Here is a 21,032-nt window from a genome sequence, read left to right on the forward strand (position 1 = left end):
CCAGTGAGTTGGGTTTTCCACCTGCATTATTTGGAGACTAACATACCTGTTGCTGTGTAAAGCGCATGCATAATCGGTCTACGGTGCATATATTTCATGAAAACAAATTACTTCGCTACGTTCCACAATCCTCTGCACAAAGCATAAGCCGCTTTGCGATAGCCTTAAAACTGTTTCCTGATAATCGTAAACTTGAAGATGGATGTTTCGTTGCTCGTGTATACGGTTACTCGTCGTCGTGTGTGACATGTTCATTCGTATCGTCGTAATTATTAAAACGAAGACGTAAACACACGGAGTAGATATATACAACGATATATATGAATATTAAATTCATAATAAATGTATACAGGCGGAAAATGAACGGAAGAGGAGGGTAACGGAAAAGGGATTTACGATTCATTTATCCACCGGAAGACGAAACAAAATTGCAAGAGGCGGAACGAAGCCAAGGGATGCGAAGGCAATACTAAGTAAATCGGATGTCGCGAGTTCGTTTCGAGTTTCATGGCGAATCGCCAATGAAATCGAATCACCGGACTCGATCATACGTTCGAGAACGAGGCTATGAGCTCTTGTAATAGCCACTTACGGCAACCTTTCGTTCGTCTGTCGTATACGTGGAGCACGTGGCCATTTCCTCTTTCATTCACCTTATAAGCCGCTAGATTAAATGACTTTAAGACTTTCTCTCCTTAAACATCGAAAGAAAAATCCATTAATTTTTTGCCGCAACTTTTTATCACAAATCACGAATTCTGCTTTAAGAAAAATACTATACGATTCTACATTTGTATGGGGTAAGAAAAGGTTCAGCGGTTCAGAACGCTATATGCAAAATACTACAGATGTCTGTACATTAAATTAAACTAAAATTGGGAAAAAGAAATTGTAGAAAAATTTGAGTGTATAACGTTTTAATAAAGATTTCACGGGACAAGGAAATGCTTGTAAAATGGGAATTTGGTATAAAATATAACGTACTTGCGAAGATTAAATGTCATCGACGTTTCAGAACGAATACGAAATCAACGTGAGTAATTTTACATAAAGATTATCGTTCGTTTTTTCACGTTTTAATCAAATGAATTAATGTTTCAGATTGATTAATCAATTCGATTAATTCTAACCGTTTCTATTTAGCGCGAGCCATGCGGAAAAGGAGTAAGTAGTAAATTGATTTTAAATAACACACGACTGCAAGCACGATCGGTCAATTTACTGTTGACGAATTGAAACAATAGCTGGAATTAAATTTTTCCGTCGTTTTACGAAATTAAGTTTTTCCGGGCAAAAATGAACATCGACAATTTCAAAACAATTTACTCGAATCATATTTCGTCAATATATTTCCGTATATTTAATCAATATTTCGTACATGTATAATACAGAATTGGCATATCTAACTATGAAGATTCCAGTTATGAAATTGCTGTGATCGATAGAAGAAAAATCGTGTGGAATTGCAAAGCTAATTGGAGCAGGTCTATAATTAAATACATCTTCCAAAGACTTTACAACGGCGTAAAATGGAAATGGGATCTAAAACAGTGTTTAGAATTAGACAGTTTAATGCTGCAATTACCTGGCAACGCATTCCTAAGCAAGAAGCGTCGTTCCAGCAGAATTGCATTCTAAATGCCGCGTCGTAAGTTGCAAGAACATACGGGCCGTGTGCTACATACAGCTACAATCGACCTTGCGATGTTTTACACTTTGAATAAGAACGCCGTTTGTTAATTACCCCGCGAACTAGAAACTTGAGCTTCGGCGAAAACTTGAAAGCGCGTAAAGTTTACCATCGAAACGATCGAGCCGATTGCTCCATTCGTTATTCCGATTATCTATCTCTCTTTTTTGAAAAGATAACTACTCACGATAATAAGTTGAACGTTTCTTTCAAACCGAACAATTGTAATGTTTAGTATACTATCGAAACCGCTCGTTATGAGAAACTTCCACGTTTCGGGGTCTAAGCCAAGCTAAAAATTTGCATATTCAGCCACAAAAATGGGTCAACTAAGCTGGATTAGAATCGAGAACAAAACGGGAAATTCAACCTGGGCAATACGCTGCATAAATCCATAAAAAAAATTCGCTTTTGCGAGGAAATAGCAACGTATAACTATAGTATCCACCAAGGAAGGTAGCTTTGTAAGCAACACGCGCATCCGTTGGAATGTCTGTAAAAAGCTCGATAAGTAGCTGCTCGCAGCTCTTTAGCGAAACAGAACGAGAACGCGGTGAACGATAATGGCTGACTTTGCTCGGATTACTCCTTTGGAAGCGTGTAATGGACACTGATCAGTTAAGCCTACTGGCATCCGATTATGCGAGACTTTAATGCGTCGACGAACGGGCAGCTTTCCCGAAGAAAACGAGCAGGGTAATGATCGAAACGAGAAAGCGGTATTCACGTTCCCTAGGCTGGTCCGTGTTAAAGTTAATTTGCACTTTGATTAGGACAGAATTTGCATTTCTTTCTGTATGTTAAAATCGTCTATATCGAAGCGATGTCGACATACCTTTACTGGATTTTGAATTTAAAAGTAAACCCATGTCATGAAAGATATTAGAGATGGAGTTTGACAAACATAATTTTATTAACATACGAATCATTAGAAGAAAGTTCAGATCTACGATCGAATAACGTTAGTTTCTTTCGCATCAGAAAGCGTGAATAACGAAAAACAGTCAGCTTCTTGAAGCAGCTGAAACAAAAATGCGTAGACAATGCAGAAGTTCACTATGCTACACAAAGGTTAAGAAAGATCATCTAACAATAGTAACTTTCGCCTCTTTCGAATTTTCATCAAAAGAAATCCCCTAGTCGTTAAACAATTCTCGTTCAGCGACGCTCTCGTGATTCGGTAGCGCGACTTTACCCGACTGCCAATTTCCCCCGCATTTTCTAGCCGCTTCAGCAACGAGGTTTCCTATTGCACGGCATAGTACGAGCGCGTTGACCCGCGCTCGCACCGCCACGGATTTAAATTTAAATGGAAAAGTCCGGACACAGCACCGCTCGTACCGGTTTTTCAATTGGCCCACCGCGAGACGCCTTCAATTTTGCGAAAAGCCAGATAGGTACGCCATTCGAAGGAAGGATCTCGCCTTCTTCGTGAACTACGACTTGAAAGATTGAAACTGTTCGAGCTGTTTGTTGTTCGCGGCTTCTGCGCCGTTTTCTGCAAGATTAGTTCGGTATTACGCGACGAAGATGATCGTCGCTGAATTAAATTCCTGTAGGAAAGAATTCAGGAGAATGATAACGTAAGAAAGATCTGTGTAATACGCGGAAGGAAGGGATTTGTCGCAGATGATCTTTTCTTCGCCGTTGACGATCTCCAAAGTAATGAAGCGTCGATTATGGGGAACTGTGGAACGATGGCTGCTGACTGAAGACATTTCCTCGTCCAAATTTAATCATCGATGATAGCGAAGTTGCTTTATAGTTCGTTAAAGGTTATTGAAGTTACAAAAATGTCTAGCTGCTAACTTCGAATAAAAAACAAATTAATTGAATTAAAAAAGGACGAAATACAGAAAAGCTATAGAGAAATGCTAAGAGATACGCGAGAAAGAGATAAATGGTGTACAATATTTTCAAGTATTTCCATGACAAGGCTGAACGTTGTTGAATTCAATAAATTGTCATTTCGTGAAATTGTTTGTCATCAGAGTACCTTTGTTCCGCTAGAAGAGGGTGAGAACTTTGTCCCTTTACGCGGATTTCACAGAATCTTTCAGCGGTTGTAGAGGTTTTTCGGTTGTTTCAAAAGCTCTCGAATTGTTTGGAACAGTTTTATCCTTCTAGGAGAGGTTATTTCTGGAAAATGGAAAGTTATTCGGTTGTCGTAGCCTGCCTTAGAGACTTCGAAAGGTTCAGCGACTTTTCACCGAAATGCTTTACGGCAAAGATGAAGGACTATCACGTTAATGATTTACAATAGCAAAATGTTTCGAAAGGTTTCGACAAAACGATGTTTCCGGTAACAATCGTAACCAAGAGTGAGAAGGTAACGAGCTTAAGGAAATCCCATGTCTCTCGACTGTCTGAACACGGCGTCACGAAAAGGGTAATGATCCACAAAATGGAGATCGAAGCTGTTCCAACGGAAACTCGGACGGCGAAAGAGGGAGAAGAAATTCAATCGAATGGAGAAACACGAAAGCTCAACGTACCATTAAAGGATAGTCTTCGCGGGCGACAAAACTTGGTTGACCTGAAAACCCCGACTCAAGAAGAAAAGCGGGAAGATCTTTCGGGAATTTGCGATATCGTGAGAGTCATCGAATGGCGTGAAACTTTCTAGGAGTCAAATATCAGAAAAATTTGACGAACGTGTATGATCATATTGATGAAAGTCAGGATTCGAACATATAATTCAATATCGGATATTCTCTAATAAATTTAATTAAATCTCGAACCAGTATAATTAGTCTATGAAAGATTTTACGGTTGATGAATTTTAATGAGCTGTTCATTCTTTTACCTTAATTTATTTTCCATCTTTATTTAATTAACTTCTTCGATGAAACGCTAGAAAAGTGAAGAGCTTTTAATACCAATGCAGCATTTAATCGATAATATCTTTCTCAAATTTATATCGATGATGTAGGAATCGGATTTTCGTGAATCGTGACGTCGTCTGGAACAAAGAGTCGTCAGAAAATCCGTTATAAGGGAATTATTAAAGATCGCCAACCATCGTGACCCAGATTCCTTACAGAAACTAAGGGTTTCGTCTTACTTCACCAAGAGGCTAAAGACAACGAAACCTTTCAACGGCACTAGAGCGTCCCAGGGGTGATTTAAAATCGCTTTGACCGCGTAATAAAACAGCAAGAGCCGGCCGGATCCGACGTGGGAATCACCCCGAGGGTAGTTTCGCGGGTTCTATTGGCCGATAAAACGCTCCTGTTTACCGACCTAACACAGTTAAGGACTAGAGAAACGCTGTGCTATCCGTGGTGAAGACACGATGAAATAATAGCAAATAAAACCAGCAAGAGACTGGGATTGCTTTAACCTTCGTTCCTACGAACCTTGTCCACAACTTTGTGTCGAATGTATTACCGTGGAAATCGTACGAGTTTTCTTCTTTTTTCTCGCCGAGCTGTTTAAACACAATTCGTGCCTTTTAGTACTCGATCGACAAATTATTTATTCAACGAGCCATACTGCTCGAAATTAGTCAATTTGCATATTGCCGATTCATTTAGCTCAACAAATTTGATCGATGAACTATTATCCAATTTTTCAGTTATTCCACCACTTGACGGCTCATTATCTCGCTTTCTCGTTAATTGGTGTACTTGTTCAGCCAATTATCGGACTTTTACCTATCTTATTTTGTACCTCGTTCTATCCTGCAGACCCATTTACATGTATTCGTTATTGAAAAGAATTTAAATGAAATAATTTATGCGTTACTTTCCCTCCTGTTAGAAGTTATCTTCTCAAAATACTTTTATGTAATTTTCCCCGATTTTTTTATTCGATACAATCGTATAGTTGCTTAAAAAAAGGAACGCTTGCGAAAGACGCAATACACGGTTAGGAATGCGCAAGTCAACCTTCTACTATTTTCAATCGACCCATTATTCACTTACTTAATTAAAGCTTGTCCGACCAATTTCTCGAACGCATTCATCGTCGATTCATTGTTCATTACTCTTTTGTCGTTGTTCGTTTGTTCCTCGGAGAGAGCAAAAATTGCAATCGAATTCGCGTCTCTGGAATCGGTGGTGAACTTTTTGAATTCTCATTGACTCTCGAAACAAGCGAAGGTTCATATAGTGTAGAAAATCAGAAATGCTGGCGAGTAATTAACAATCGATAATGCAAACGCGGAACGACGAAGGCATTGTCGCGTTATGATTTCGCGTGAAACGCGAGCGCAGCTCGGAGATTAAAATATGATGAATTAATCTAAATTAGATGGTACGGTAATTAACGCTTTGGACGAACCAGCACGGTGGCGACCAATGTCTATTCGCTGCCTTTCGAAACAGCGCGTTACCATAGCGTTCAGTGCATTCACACCAGTATATTTCACGTTCACGCGTTCCTAACGACAAATGAGGCGAAATTCAGGCCAATTTATTTCATTCTTTCGTGTCTTTAGTCGGATCTTTTCTAGATGCTGTGATATTGTTTTCTGCTTCTTTTATTAACAGCTAATACAATTTTGTTGCGGATTCCAATTACAAAATACAAACATGTGTGTGTTATGCGAGTAAAACAAAACCTATTAAAGTTTCTACATACAACTCAGGAAAGACTAATCCTTAATTAATTTCACATCGTGCCACGAATAAACCAGAAATAAACCGTTGCAAAAACTTTTTAATTAATATTTTGTTTTTTCAGAAATCTGACAGTGTAAGAATATGTGAGAACGACGTTTCTAAGACGATTAAAATAGATAAAATATATAGCGACAAAATTTCACAGACAACCGGAACAGCCCATTTTATTGGGAAAAGGAAGGTGTTCGGGAGATAGTGCGTTAACGTATCGCGCGGAGTAGCTTGAGCAGTCCGCCGGGGTTTTCGGCGACAATTGCATTGGCTGTTCATACAGTTGCTGAACTTACAGCACAGTTACGAAGACAACGCGGGAAGCTCCTTTCCTTCGTATCGCGAGTATTAACCGAACACTCTGCCAGACGAATCCACCGACTTACATTACGTAACTTTCCCTCAGCGATTAAGCGACGAGCTATCGTTGCAGGCTGTACGTTAACGCCACTATTTGTCGACTAATGAACAAACACGGGAGTGGAATTTTGTGAACTTGTACATGTTGCGGTATTTCTGTGAAAATGCAATGAAGTTTAAGATGTTTCATTAACAAAGTTCGGCTTCGAAGCACGAAGAAAAAGGAATTTAAAATATGCGAAAGTTAATTTCACGGTTAAACAATTAGAAAAAGAAAATAAGCCGTTACAGGGTAAGAACGGTTTGAAAATAATATGCGAAATTTGCGTTTCTATGTCGTCGTGGCGCGCGTCGTGGCGGTCGTTGCTTCCCCGTCATTAAACTCGACCTCGTTACAAAAGCGTCACGATGCACCTCCCGACGTCTCTTCATTCCCGACATAATATTCGCGGAACGCTTCTTGGGCGTGGACGAACTTGGGCCATTATGATGTAACTTTCACTCGAGAATTCCGCTACGTCCAGGCTGTACCAGTGTTGCCTACGAAACAAACGAGAAACACACGACGTCGCAGGGGAAATCGTCTGTCCCTGACTATGTGGTGCAACGTGATGACGTTACGCGTCGTGGGAACCAACCCCGTAATCGGTGTGAGTCGATTCCACGAATTGAACATTGCGAATTTTCAGTGAGAATTAAAATACAGGTACAGCTGTGTCGACCTTCCGTCTTTAAATTTCGCAGTTGCTAGTTCCATGGTGAAGCAGAAAATTAGAACTTGCAATGTAATATTTGAATAAATAATTTCTCTTTAAATAATTAATTTCACCAGTGACAAAATGATTTAAATACCTAAACAGATATTTTAAATATATTATACTATATTTCATACAAGTTCTGAGAACCTTCTATACATTAAAATTTCATCTATACAATTTCATTGAAATTTAATTGATTTAAAATAATTGTGTCGTCGCGAAATGTCCATTAAAACTCTGGTGCGCCGCTTGGTCTGATCATGTATGTTCCTATTCTACTCGCACAGCCGCTCAACTTCCTGCCATTCCATTTTATTTCTTTGTTTGTCCGGACAATACTTTACTTAAGCTACAAGCTTATAGCACCTCAGTATGGAAAGAAATATCATGAGATACACCTCTCAGTTAAAATATTTATAAATTAAATCCACATCAGGGATATTTCTGTTCATTATCTGTCAATTCAATTTTAACGTGATACGTGATACGTGAGCTTGACTGCTTGCTGGACGTTATTGAACGTACGATAGTACCACGTATATGAAGTACATTTTCTAAAGAGAAACGAAAGAAAAAGATGAGAATCTAGACGTTGAAGACGACAATAGATCTCCGGACTGAGTTTAACCGATTCTCCCTTTTGTCGCTGGTCCATCTCCGGGAATAATTCTGTGCCGAGGCACGAAACTTTTTGCTTGATTTAAAAAGGACTGGTGGCTTTTTATTCTGTTCCTTTCGCCTTCCTTCGGAGCCGAGAATAATTGATCTCGAAAGTCAGAGCAGAGTGCTACAAGGAAATTCCTCATCCGTTACGTACGAATAAAGAACGAGGCGAATTTTTCCTGCTTTCGTGCGAAATTCTTTCCTTCTCTAGGAAATCACGAAACTGGTTGCTGGAAATCTCATTGTCTTAAACGATCCTACTTAGAGAATAAAAAAAAATTTTTTAACGTTTGTCACTTTCAATTAATATTTTCTTTTTCTGTAACTCGTGTCTCACTTTCATGAGATTCGCAAACATTGATTCTCTATTTTCAACGAATCCAGTCAATTATCGTAGCAACGCGGCTAGAATAAAGGATCTTCACAAAAACACACTCAACGGAATGCAAAAATCCTCAATTAAGACATGGACCGGTCGGTGAAGTGGAAAGCCAGCTGTTACGTGCATTGCAGTGACCTCTTTAAAACGGTGGATCCGAGAAGCGAAACGGATCCGGGCTCGTCTAGTATCAACTCGTTATTTTATTAAGCTTATTTCCGACAGTCTTCATGCCCAGTCTTATTTACCTAAGCCGCCGCTCTTTCGCTCTTTCGCTCTTTCGCTCTTTCGCTTTATTCACGTTTCGTTGCTCGCTGTTCGAAATTGGCGTACTCCTTTTCGAAAAGGAGAACTATCGGATCGAGCTATCGCTAAATCTTCTGGATTTAATCAGGATTCTTTTACAAATGCTGCAGGACTTCGTTAAAGTAATCTACGTATAGGAATGTATCGATCTATCAGATGTTATTCCTCCAAACGATCTCTAACCTGTGTCCTTAGCGAACGACTTTTTAGTATCGTTCAAGGAACTCGATTTCATCCGACTGTGTATGCGTTTAAATAGTCAAAGCTTGAGGGACCGGAGAGCTGATAATTTTAATCGACGTTGCTAGTGTTGTTTGAGCTAGAAATTATTCCACTTATATCATCCGATGTCTTATCAAATTATTTCAAACGCGTGACTTTTTCCAAATGAATAATCTTGAAAATTAAAAATCAAGACACAATACACTGGACGTATGATTAGCCACGATGTTATTCTATTTCTTCAGCAGTATATGTAAACATTTGACCACATATTTTAAGTACCACTTCACCATCGATTTTTCGAATACTAAGTATAGTAGCCTTGAAACGTATCACTTTATCCAATCGCATGTAGCAAAATCTTCCAGGTTCCAATACTTGCGCCAGCACAATTGAACTGATGGGTCATTTATCGAAATTAGTCGAGGAAATCAACTAACCTCGCTATTAAATTTCCCTTAAGACGCAGCAGAGAAATAGCTGTAGCTGAATTCAAAATAGCCATACGCTGAGAAGTCCGTGTCGAGTATTCGTCACTGTTCCATTCGGCACTGAACTCGAATCGAAATTGTTTCGCAAGCCGGTTTCCGCAAGCGTTGACTAGAAGCCACAATTCTCTGGATAACATTAATTTCATTAGGCAATATATCGGGCTGAGGAATCCTGAGAAGCCGTGATCCATGTCCTTTCTTTGGCAGACCGCTATCTCACTCGTCCTCTAACCGATGGTTATTTGCTTGATTGTCCTAACGCAATAGTCCTCGAAAACTAATGAATTATTCATCCTGGTACTTACGAAAGCGAGGAAGGATTAAAAATCGTGGGACGCAAAGAAACAGAGAAACAATCTAGTCTTAGTTTAGCAAATTGCGTGCTTATTCGTTTCAATGAAAGGAACGCTTCTATGCATTCGTAGTAACTGTAATCTTGCAAACCAAGTTCGCCGATCGTAAAACGTTTCGCAATGAAAGTTGCGCACGTGAAACTTTTTTCGAAGGGTCATAGAAAGAGCAACTTTTCCTCGACCAACCAACAGCGTGAAGTAATTTCTTCTCTGGCTGCTTATTTACCCTGTCGCAATCAGAAAGGCGTATCTTCCGGTTGGAGCAGGCGGAAAGTTTGGCACGCCGTTGCCGAAAACGCGAACCGATTGTCGGCGAACCAGAAACTGCGGCCACGAACTTCATTTCCACGAAGCTGAAACTATTTTCCAGCGGTCGGTCGCCGTAGCGGCAACCAATGGTCGACAAAAAAGCAATTTTCCGCAGCGAACAAAATTTAATCCGTCCCATTCGCCGTTGCTTTGTTTTTAATGGATGGCCAGCTTCTCTGGGGAGGAGTAAAAATTTCATTTTTCGACTGTTTCCCTAACGTTCGTGAAAAACGAGTTCCATCGCGTTTGAACGGTTTCCATCTTGAGTCGTTAGGTCCATGATTAGATTGTTAGTTTATTGTAAGAGCAAGCTATTGTAAGTTAGTTTATTGTAAGAGCATTCTTGATTCGAGTGAAAAGAGGAGAAACAGCAATTTAGTAAGAGCAGTTTTATGGCTGGTACTTCACTTTATTAAGGCGAGAATACAATTCTGGCAGTAAAACAATCTTCTTGTTAATGGCGCTAATAAAACGAAAAAAAAAAGAAACGCAAAGAGGACAAGAAGAGGATGGAGGAAGAACGGAACGTGTTTAAGATGGACCCTACGTCATGGTCGATAACAATAAGGACGAACGAGCGGAGAAATGAAAATCGGGTGATTTGTCGGATTAACGAGCATAATAGGAAACGCCAGAGCCACAGGAAATCGGCGTCGTTAACGAAGGAATTCACTGTCGGTCGTGATTCACGTTAATCGTCCATTAAGACTGCCGATCGAGGGGCAACATTGTCCAAGAATGAGTGTAGCTGGTCTTTAGCAACGCTAATTGTTCGTCAACCGTGTAATTTGGCTCTTTCGAAAATCCTACCCTCATTCGGAAGAAAACATAGTAGGCAATTGATGAAATTAACGACCGACGATGAAGGAGCGATGTCTTCCCCACCCCCCCCCCCCTTTTTTTAACGAAGTCATTGAGTTGAGATTATGAAAGAACGAGAAGCCATTAATAAGGATGTATTTTAATTTTATGCATACCTAACTGCTAACTGAATGATGTAATAATGATCGTGGATAGTGAGCTACGAGATTAATTAAGTGCAAGTTTCTAAGTACCAAGTAGTACAAATCCATATCTAGTCAGACAAGACCCTATTCTATCTACCGAATCACTTCTCCTCCCAAAATCTCTACTAATTATCTTGTAATCGACGAATCGATAGCGAATAACCGAGAGAAATTCTGTCTTGAAAATCTGCTTGTTCCTACAAATACAAATTCCAGAAAACTTAAGATATATCAAAGTATATCCCTTTAGAATTGTTACCAACTCAGCTACTCTTTCTCACAACGTTCGGTCTTTCCGTTACTAGAAAATGGTATCAGTGGAGGCATTGCACGCCCCTTTTAGATATCATACGACTCGTTGTTTCATCCTGCAATGGCCAGAAAGGGCTGAGATGGGTGTCGGTAATTCCAGGCGAAAGGGCTCGAAGCCCGAAGAAATTGAATTACCGGCAGCTGACGTATCCAACGTGATCGAGGCTGTGGCAGAATCCGGTCTACCGTTTCGTAAATCCCTCCTGGGGCCGATAAGCAACGCATTACTGCCTCGTAGATTTCTCCATCGAGCGAATAATTGCCAAGCAGCGAGGAAACGCGACGAGTAGCTGTAGTTTCTGGCTTACGGAAAGGTTGTGGCATTGGGATTCTGCAAGTTGGGTGTGCGATGAGAAATGGGTCACCAGGGTGGTTTAAACATGCACTTTATTCGCAAAATTCAAAGTTAGATTCCAAGTAATAGCTTTCTATTTATGTTCCTCTTGAAATACAAGCTAACCTATATCTTTCAATTATCATGCGACCAATGTCTACTGCGATTCAGATGAAAGTTCATCGATGTTTCATTGAAGAGTGAACTTAACCAGTTCCGTTCGTTTTTGCTTTCAGAAGATGGGCTCTGTCCATGGCGAGGAATTACCATTCGTCTTCGGAGCACCGTTGGTGGACGGTTTCGGTCACTTCCCCAGAAACTACACCAGGTCTGAAGTAGCACTCTCCGAGAGCATCCTACAGTACTTCGCCAACTTTGTCAGAACTGGGTGAGTAGAGTTCTTGATCGATGGTTGAAGTGCTAGTTCTACCTATCGACCCTACGTTTTTTCTTATGAACATCAAACTGATTAGCTAAGGATGCTTGGCATTTTCATTACTGATATCTTTCTATTTGAACACGAGATAAGAAATCGTCTTACAAGTAAAAATTTTAATACGACTTCGATCTTTAAGATCCTGTTGAACAAAACCGACTTTCAGCTCGGAAAGTATTACTTTTTCTTTTAGAACGTTTGTACGTAAGAATTCCTACTTTTGTTCGGAATAACTGTCGGAAGATAAAATAGCGAAACTTTAGGACATGAAAATGAAAAGTCATCGATGCAGCGGTGAATCATTCTCCGAACTCTTCTGTTTGGAATGTCGTGACAAAGCTGTCGTACGTATTATTTCCTTAATCTCAGGTGAACCGCGCGAAAATAATCATTTTCTTCTCCACGACGGCGACCATTCAGCGATGGTTGAATTTTGATCTGAGAGCGGGCCCCAATGCAAACTAATTCTTTCACCTTTTGAATCAACAGTGACGTGGCACCACTTGCGCGGAATCAATTTGCGATCCGCGGGACGAACGAAAAAAAAAAAAATGCGGAAAAAGGTGAGAGAGAGATGCGGATCGCGTCACCGAAAGGTCTGATTTTCCATATTCATGAACGATGTGGGCCGAAGAGCAAAAAGAAACGAAGTATGACAGAGAGGGAACAGACGAGGCCGAGGATTAGTGCGAAAATATTTTTCAAATACCATCGCAGGGGCGGCATTCTACGCTTGCGCCGAATTTCTGATCGAGCCACGGATTGACGATATTCAAATTTACGGATTAACGAAGAACAGCGAACGCGGAGGGCGCAATTCACTCTTCATACCGACGGCTAGCGCATCGAGATTCAAGGCATTTTTCAATCGCGAAATTAAATACAAGGGATTTTAAAGTGGTTCTTTGATATATGCCAGTGGTTTACAAAGGTTTGTGCAAAATTGGAAAAACCCAACGATTTTTTTTTCTGTTTTCCGAGAGTTGAAATATAGGTTTATCTCGTGGAAAAATGAAAGTATGGAATTTAAATTTACGAATGAAAAAAATTGTATTTCCCGTGGTGTTATATCGCCGAGTTCCCACGATCGTGTTTTACGAATGAATTATATTTTTATTACCGCATCTTTATCCGGTGCGAAATTGATACAAGATCAACAGATACAAATCGATAACAGTCGAGCAAAACTACGATACGGACACGCTTACATATTCAAAAAGGTCGCAATGAAACATTTATGAGTGTAATTGAGAATTTACCTGGACATCAAACACACGTTTACGCCGACTGAATCTTTTTCCCTGTTTTCTTCCGCTTCGAAACGTTCACGCGGCTATAATTATTGTTATTTTTGCTGTCGGTTTTGCGGTTTGCACCATTGGATACCATTGATTTCAGTGCGATTGATTTCATTCCACCGGGTTTTTAAATATTCGATTCGTTATAGTTGACCAGGTTGTATTTTACGAAATTGAATCACGCTTTCGTCAGTCTATCTCGGTTCGAAACAGCGCCAATATTTTTCGTGGCGCGGTCTCCGTTAATTAAAGCCTGTTGGTACTTCCTGATCAACCGAAGCTTTTAAAAAATGAATAGTAATTTTTTATGACGGTGACCGACTTCTAAAGTCTGCTCTTCGTGAGCTTTAAGGTTGCGATTAAAACATTAAACAGGAAGCTGCCTTCCTTCCGAGTGCTTCCACTTAATGAGTCCGCGTTAATATTCTTTCTTTTGTATTTTACATTCGTTGCAGGGAACTGTGTCAATTTTCTACCAAACCATTCTTTTCACGAGTACCACCTCGATTTTTCGTCGCTAGTTCAAAGAAGTCCTCGTGATCCAAAGAAACGTGCAATAACGATTTAAAACTTTTTACCTACCATTCGAACATTCCGACAATTATTAATTAAATCATTTCATTTCAACATTTATTTCCATCTCTCTGAATCCTTCATTGTTAGAATCCTTCGCGTTAGCTACATCGAAACTCGTTATATGCAACGAAAACAGTCGTAAAATTAGAGAAATGCCATAAATGTTCGAAAACTGTTGGAAATTGCATTTATTGGACATAAGTATCGAATAACAATTAATCGCATAACCGGTGCATGTTCGTCAGCACGTTCTCTGCGGCAAGAAGACGTACAATAACAAGAAGTAATTTCGATTACGAGTTTAGATACAGCCACGTACATGGGAATCCTACGTGATACTCTGGCCACTACAATGTTGCAGGTTTCCCAACGTGACACAGATGTCTGGAAACATTTTTTGTTTCACAGTCAGCAACAATCAAATTTTAACAGAACTGTGAAATTTCTTGTTGGAAGAAACACGTAACAAAACTTCAAATTACTTGTTAAATTACTAGCATTCTAGATTTTCTATATAATTAATCACGGTCGAAGGAGCAATAGTGTTGCTTTGTTAAATTGTTAGTACTTTACCTTCCCTTTTCATCAAATTCGCCTCTCTCTTGCATCTTTTACATATCAAATTTCCGCGTTGTTTTATACGAATTCCACAAAGTCTTGCTCATCTAATGAAAGTACCACGTATGTTCGCTGTTAAGAAAAATATAATACAAGGGTAGAACTATTGTACCCTCAAACATCTTCCATAAAGAACACAGACTTTGCTGAAATATCTGGCATTCCTTGCTGAAATTTTTCTTCAACAGCGCTATGCATGAATAAACTCATAAAGTGGCTACAAAACAACGAGCCATTTTTCCAATCGTCTGATTCACTATTCACATAAGTGACTAATGTTCTTCTGACGCGCGCCATTTTTCGCCGTCCCATTTCGTATAAATATTCTCGCGTAGAAATATTCTTTTTAACCCTGTTAATGCATCACGTAGACGTTTCTACGCAGGGGACAATGACATTTTTCGGCAACGATGATTCAGCGTTTTACCACAGCGTACGTATATGGCTACATCTCTAAATAAACCGAAAGAATGAAAAGAGTAGATTTGTCTGTGAAACTAGCAAGTCATCGACGACACGTGCGAAAATTCAGCTCCTTTTATATCTTTTCTTCTCTTTACACTCGCTCTTCTACCGCATTTTTTCTATTTCCATGTCAACCATTGTCCCATCTCTATTTTTCTGTCCGGGTCCTCGTGTAGTTCTCCCTGTATCTCGTTGCTCTTGCCACTCTTCCTCGTGTTTCTCTTCTCTGTATTTTTCTTCATTTCACTAAATTCTTGTTTACTCCTCTCTCTGAAATCACCGCGTTCACATTCTTGCCCGCTATGTTTCTCTATTTCGGTTTCTACCGCTATATACTTCTCTGCAAGGTCTTCTGAGACTCCGTTTTTCTATATTTTTCTGTAGCCCGTCAAGTTCTTCCGTATCCTCTTTTGTCTCCCTATCGCGCACTTTCTCGTTCTACAGTTTCTCTGTTTTCGTTTCTATCGTTTCCCCTCTCTTTTTTTCCCTTTGCCACGTTATAGTTTTTTCCCTCCTTGTCGACCAACCACGCATGAATATGCAAACGCGAGCTCGAAGCAAACCGATAATATTTCAGTGCGGCTCTCGCTTCGGGGGACGTAAATTTCACTTTGTCGATACATCCCCGAAGCACATAGACACCTTTTTCGTCTGTGCGCGTGTACAAGCACACCCGTGGCCAGGCAGTAATGTCGTGAATTGATACGCGGTAATACGATTTTCGTTTGCGGTGGTAGCGATCTATGATCGTGCCTCTAACGATCGACAAAGCGCGGTACAAGTGAAATAGGGGCGATTTTCCCCGAGTATTGCACGGCGGGGAGTGAATTCGTAGATTCTGTACTCTCGCGTGGCTATCTTTCATCCGACGGTCGATATTTTCCGCGGTCGGCTGGTTTTTCGTTTTAAAGGAACTCGCTTAGATGACGTTCAGGGGAAATCTGTGGAAATTCGCGTGGAACTACGGAACAAATCGAGTCTGGCTTGGAATAATACAGATTATCTACTGCGTACCCCTAAGGCAAATAGAAAATTATTTCGCTCCCTTACTATTTCACGAAATTAATATCGCTGAAGTTGATCAGCGGAAACTTGCGTTTCAGATGTTTGCTTTATCAGATCCTAAAGAAACATCTTCTCTGGAAACGTGGAAACTCCTGTCCGAAAGCTCGAACGATCCCCTGTTAAACCTAATATCCAGATAAGTCAATTATCAAATCCGAGGTAGCCTTTGATACAATATGACCAAGTATTATACGACCCTTAATCTTCCATCTTCCGTAGGAATATTTCAAACGCTGTATCGCAATCGACGAAAACAGTCTATTGTCTACTGAAAGCGACTCGAGATGGGTATTTTACATTAAAACCACATCAAGAATACAGATGGAGAGCGGATGATGAAAATTTCAATTCGTTCACCGCGACTGATGTTCTGTGTTCATGTATTATTACCGGATCTTGGGGATTCCGGAGAAGGAGAAACGATAAGGACGAAGAGTTTCGTTTTCAACCTGTGTATCAGGCCGCGGACCAGTCCCCGGGGAAGAAGCTGCCGAGGATTATAGGAAAATTGGATGACTTCCTCGTAAAGGAGTGTTCGACCAAATGTGCTGTTTCCGGTGTGCGACACGATCGTGCCAACGTAGCTGATCCTTCTCTCATAGACCATCTGCGTGGTCGAACGTGACGTCGAACATCGCAAATGGAATATCGATGAGCGGAATGTTTTACGCAGCGAAAGAATATCTTTTTCCTCATTCGCGATTATCTACGCAGGGCCTGGACGAATCTATGGAAATACTTGGTGATGGATTTCGAGAATTTAATGGGATTCCGAGATCTTTTTATTCGAAGAAATTTGGAATGTGCATTTTGCTTGTTGGAAGCGAAGGAAAGATTTTCCGAGTGATAGATTTCTAAGATACCCACAGAAGATTCGATAGAAATTGTTTTTCGAAGGAAACGACGAAGACTAGATATAGAAGACGGATCCTTTTCTATCTGTTTCCCTTTTTCACCCCTGTAAAACATAAAATGCAGCTGACACGGGCTAAAGCCCGATTAACGGATAACACGATACATTGAATTCAACCGGGCTAAACCTTACGTCTGATATTTTGTGTCCCATCGAATTCGTGTTCCCGAATAATCCTATCGACGGCTCGTAATTTTTGCGCATCGTCGCTGCCCGCCCAAAATAAACGATCGATTTATCGCGATGAAAGCGGCCCGATTTTCATTGGATACAGAAGATCGATTAAAGCTTTTGCGGAGGCAAAGATATAGCCGAAATATTGAACTCAAACGGTCAATAGCACGTTTACACATATTTCTTTTCTATTCTAGTTGCGGAAAAAATGTTATATTCGCCTTTTATTCAACAAAGATATTTTATATCAAATTTCAATAGTACCAATTTTCTAGTTTTCCGTATTCCTTTGGTAAATGAATAAACTGTCAGAAAATCGTAAAGTGGACGGTACTAAAATAATACGAACTAATCGCGTGACTGTTTCGATCGAGGCTGAGTGCGTGTCAGAACAAAGTACGTCTTCGCAAACGTACATTTCGGATCGTTAAATCCCATGATCTGGATTCTCTGCTTTTTTTACTCTCCTCTTCCTCGCTTTTCCCGCTGGGGAGCAATTAAAATCACCTGGCTGCGGGTGAAAGGGCACGCGTCCGAATTCCGCTTCGAACCAGATTTGATTCGACTCGCAATCAGCACGCAGTGATTGCTAATTCGGCCTGGAAACGAGCATCCACTCGTTCCATCCACTACTTTTTGATCGTTCGTTTAATTAACGAGCAGAAAATAGTCGACGTTTCGTCGCTTATAGGGCCAGAGTGTCGGATTATGCACACAAGCACGATTTTCACACGAAAAATCGACCTCTTCCGAGTCAAGCGCAAACTGATTTCTGAACTTACTTTTCCGTGACAGGATCGATTTAGTCTATAAAAGTCATTTTTCAATCGAATCCTCCTTTTTTACATATTGCATTACAAACGATGGATAAGTAATTCACTATTGGTATGAAAGCTAAATATTTAAGATAAGAAGCAATTACGATGAGGACTTCATCCACTATCTTATATCTATTGGAAAAGATGAAAAATTCTGAGAATATTGCTTGATTTTCATGAAAGACACTATTCAGTATCACGAGAACAAGATCGTTTTTGATAAAGTCGTACGAAAATTACTCCTATTACCTATTAGAACGCGAGCATGATTCTTACTCTTATCGTTAATCATGAACTAAACGAGGACAAATACAGAACGCATCAGAGGCCTGGTTGTTTGTGTAATATCTAAATAAAATTAGCATTTAAACGGACTAGACCGAATGGAGTTATCCAGGACAGCGGTTTGCGAACAAAGAGATAACGAAATTTCGATTTCCGGCAATCCGGCTATCTTTCATGCACATGCCGGGATGAACCGCGCGGATTCGCTTTTGAAATTGCTTTTTATCGCGACCACGATGCATTTTGTTTTATTTAGTAGATCGCTGTACTATCGCAGATATCGTTTAATCCCGATCGAGAACGAGCAAATTATGTCGCAACGTGTACCGTGCGGTTGGAAAAAATGTTTCCAACAATGTCCAACAGCGTAAATTAAAGTTACCGACGCGATATCCTTTAAAATCATTATTGCGCGATAATATTCTTCTGTTGGCCCCGGTTGCATTGTGGACTAAACACTCGACGAGGCAAGCAAGAACGAGAAAAGTGGACTTCCCATGGTACTCTTCTCCACAGTGACTCGATTTTCAAGACAGAATACACAGGGGGTACTCGTGCATTCTTCGTGGAAAAAAAGAAGGCAAAGAACTAGCGTAGAAGAAAAAATGGAGCTCTAGACGGTCCTCTCTTGGCCAGCTACTCGAGCGCGAATCGAGCGTGACATATTTACTTCCGTTCCGGTTTTTGCTCGGAAGCAAGGAGCGCCTCGGTGGCAAACTTTCCGAGTAAATTTCAATCCATGATTCTTGCTCCATCCAACCTCGATCCCGTCCCTTTCTTCTCTCTCCGTCTATGACTCCCAGGCAAATGGAGGAGTTTCGCAACCCTATGACTTTCCACTTCGAGAAAGTCGTTCGTTGTGTTGGACATACGCGGCCTGTTACTACTTGCTCTGGAAACGATTTAAGCCGATGCTTCGTCCAGTTTCCGGTTTCCTCGACTCTGTCCTCCTTTTCATTCTCTTTTCAGAAGGATAAAGGAAAGAAGAAAAGGAAGAGTAGGAGGGCGGTTGGAGGGAAAAACCGAAGGGAAACCAGTAAACTGTCGATTCAAGGATCAGTCACGTGTAACCTTAGCTAACTTTATGGTCCATGGTACGATCGAGTTCAGCGTCCGATTTCTCCGGACGACACGCGAGAAATTACCATCAGTCTCTTTCTCTTTCGCGTATATTTCTCACCAAGCCGAGTGACCAGAAGTTTCGATTAGGGAAGACGAGCTCCCTAGAAAAAATGTAATTTTGCGTCGAATCGACTGGAAGAAACGTCGTTCCGCGTTTTTTCGCGCTAGTCAACCGATAAAGAACGTATCCAGTATTTTTTAAAGAAACCTTCTTTATCCGAATTAATCATAATATTTCGATCGTAATCTTCGCTACGAAACTGTTCTTATCTAACCTTGTTTTTACAATGATGTCGAAACGCGCTCCAAACATTATCGATACTGTTTCCAGAGGAACTTTGTCTCCTCTGTGAAGAAGAAAAAGCACAGAGAACGGGAACGAAAAGAAGAAGGAAAAGAAGACGGGGAAACATGCACAAGAGAGACATCGTCCCTGAGCGAGAAATTTGCTCGAACGAGTTTCGAGACATAACCTTGACAAAAGCCTTATTCTGGGACCCGGCTCTTTCTCTTTGAGAGGAGAAAAAGTCTCTGGACGAAGAGAAGAGCATCCACGTCGTCTGGCCGAGCTTTGTACCACGTCCCAGCAATCTACCATACGGTGCAATCTCTATTTGAATGCGCTCTCCATTTCCATTATTGGCAAGAAACTTTCATTCCCTCCCAACCCCTCGTCCCTCCATTACCATACGTATAGTGATAAAACCAGTGTCTGTAACCGCCACCGAGCGGGTGCGAAAATCTTGCGCGAATTCTTCGTAATCTACAGAGGGGAGATACAAATTGCCATACGATAACAGAGATAGCTGGTAAACTGAATTTTATTTGCTGGATACGATATGCTTCTTTCATCGAGCCTGTATCAGCAATTCTTAATTTCTCGGGTGATTTATAAAACTCGACTGTATTTGATAGGACGGAAATTTCGACAAGACATTGGTTGAAGTTATCGAGGAGCAAAGCTGTCACTTGTAAGGAAGTAGCAAAGAGAGATTCAATGACATAAGATAATTCGTGAACAAGTTATCACAAGTAATAAAGGATCAACGAAAGTATGATGGATCCATCATTTCTGTCAATTACACGGAATAGAGGATGACGAGGGAGAAGAAAAAAATGCCGACTAAACCAGCATGGTCCAGGAAGGCCAGCGTGACGAGGTGAATCCAGGTGGGCAGAAGGGATAATCCCACGGAGTTAGCGTCAGTCAGGGCTGAATTACGACGTGTGATGGCATGGGGTCGGCCCTATTTGCCGTAAATTATGATAAACTACGTTACCAGTAGAGCGATAATAAATACGAAATCGATATCGTAGGTATTTGAAATTTGTGAGCCCGTGTACGCGGCCGAACAACGTTACCGTATAATAAGCTATTATCTGGAGATATCAAAGGGGCTATAATTGCTCACGGCAGGGATGGGGTGGGAATGGGTTGAGGGGAGGGATGACCGATGAAATT

General features: G+C 40.6%; 1 protein-coding gene across 3 annotated transcripts in view; it reads left to right on the forward strand.

Moving 5' to 3' along the window:
• LOC126865621 (neuroligin-4, X-linked) overlaps positions 1-21,032 on the forward strand; it is a 262,423-nt gene that overhangs the window by 183,986 nt on the left and 57,405 nt on the right. For 2 of the 3 annotated variants that reach the window (XM_050618365.1, XM_050618367.1), the window contains exon 9: positions 12,037-12,188. In XM_050618365.1, the coding sequence (XP_050474322.1) occupies positions 12,037-12,188 (152 nt within the window). The remainder of the gene's footprint in view (positions 1-12,036; positions 12,189-21,032) is intronic. The other variant, XM_050618366.1, reaches the window with a different exon arrangement.

This window comes from Bombus huntii, chromosome 5, assembly GCF_024542735.1.
Source record: "Bombus huntii isolate Logan2020A chromosome 5, iyBomHunt1.1, whole genome shotgun sequence".
Lineage (NCBI taxonomy): Eukaryota > Metazoa > Arthropoda > Insecta > Hymenoptera > Apidae > Bombus > Bombus huntii.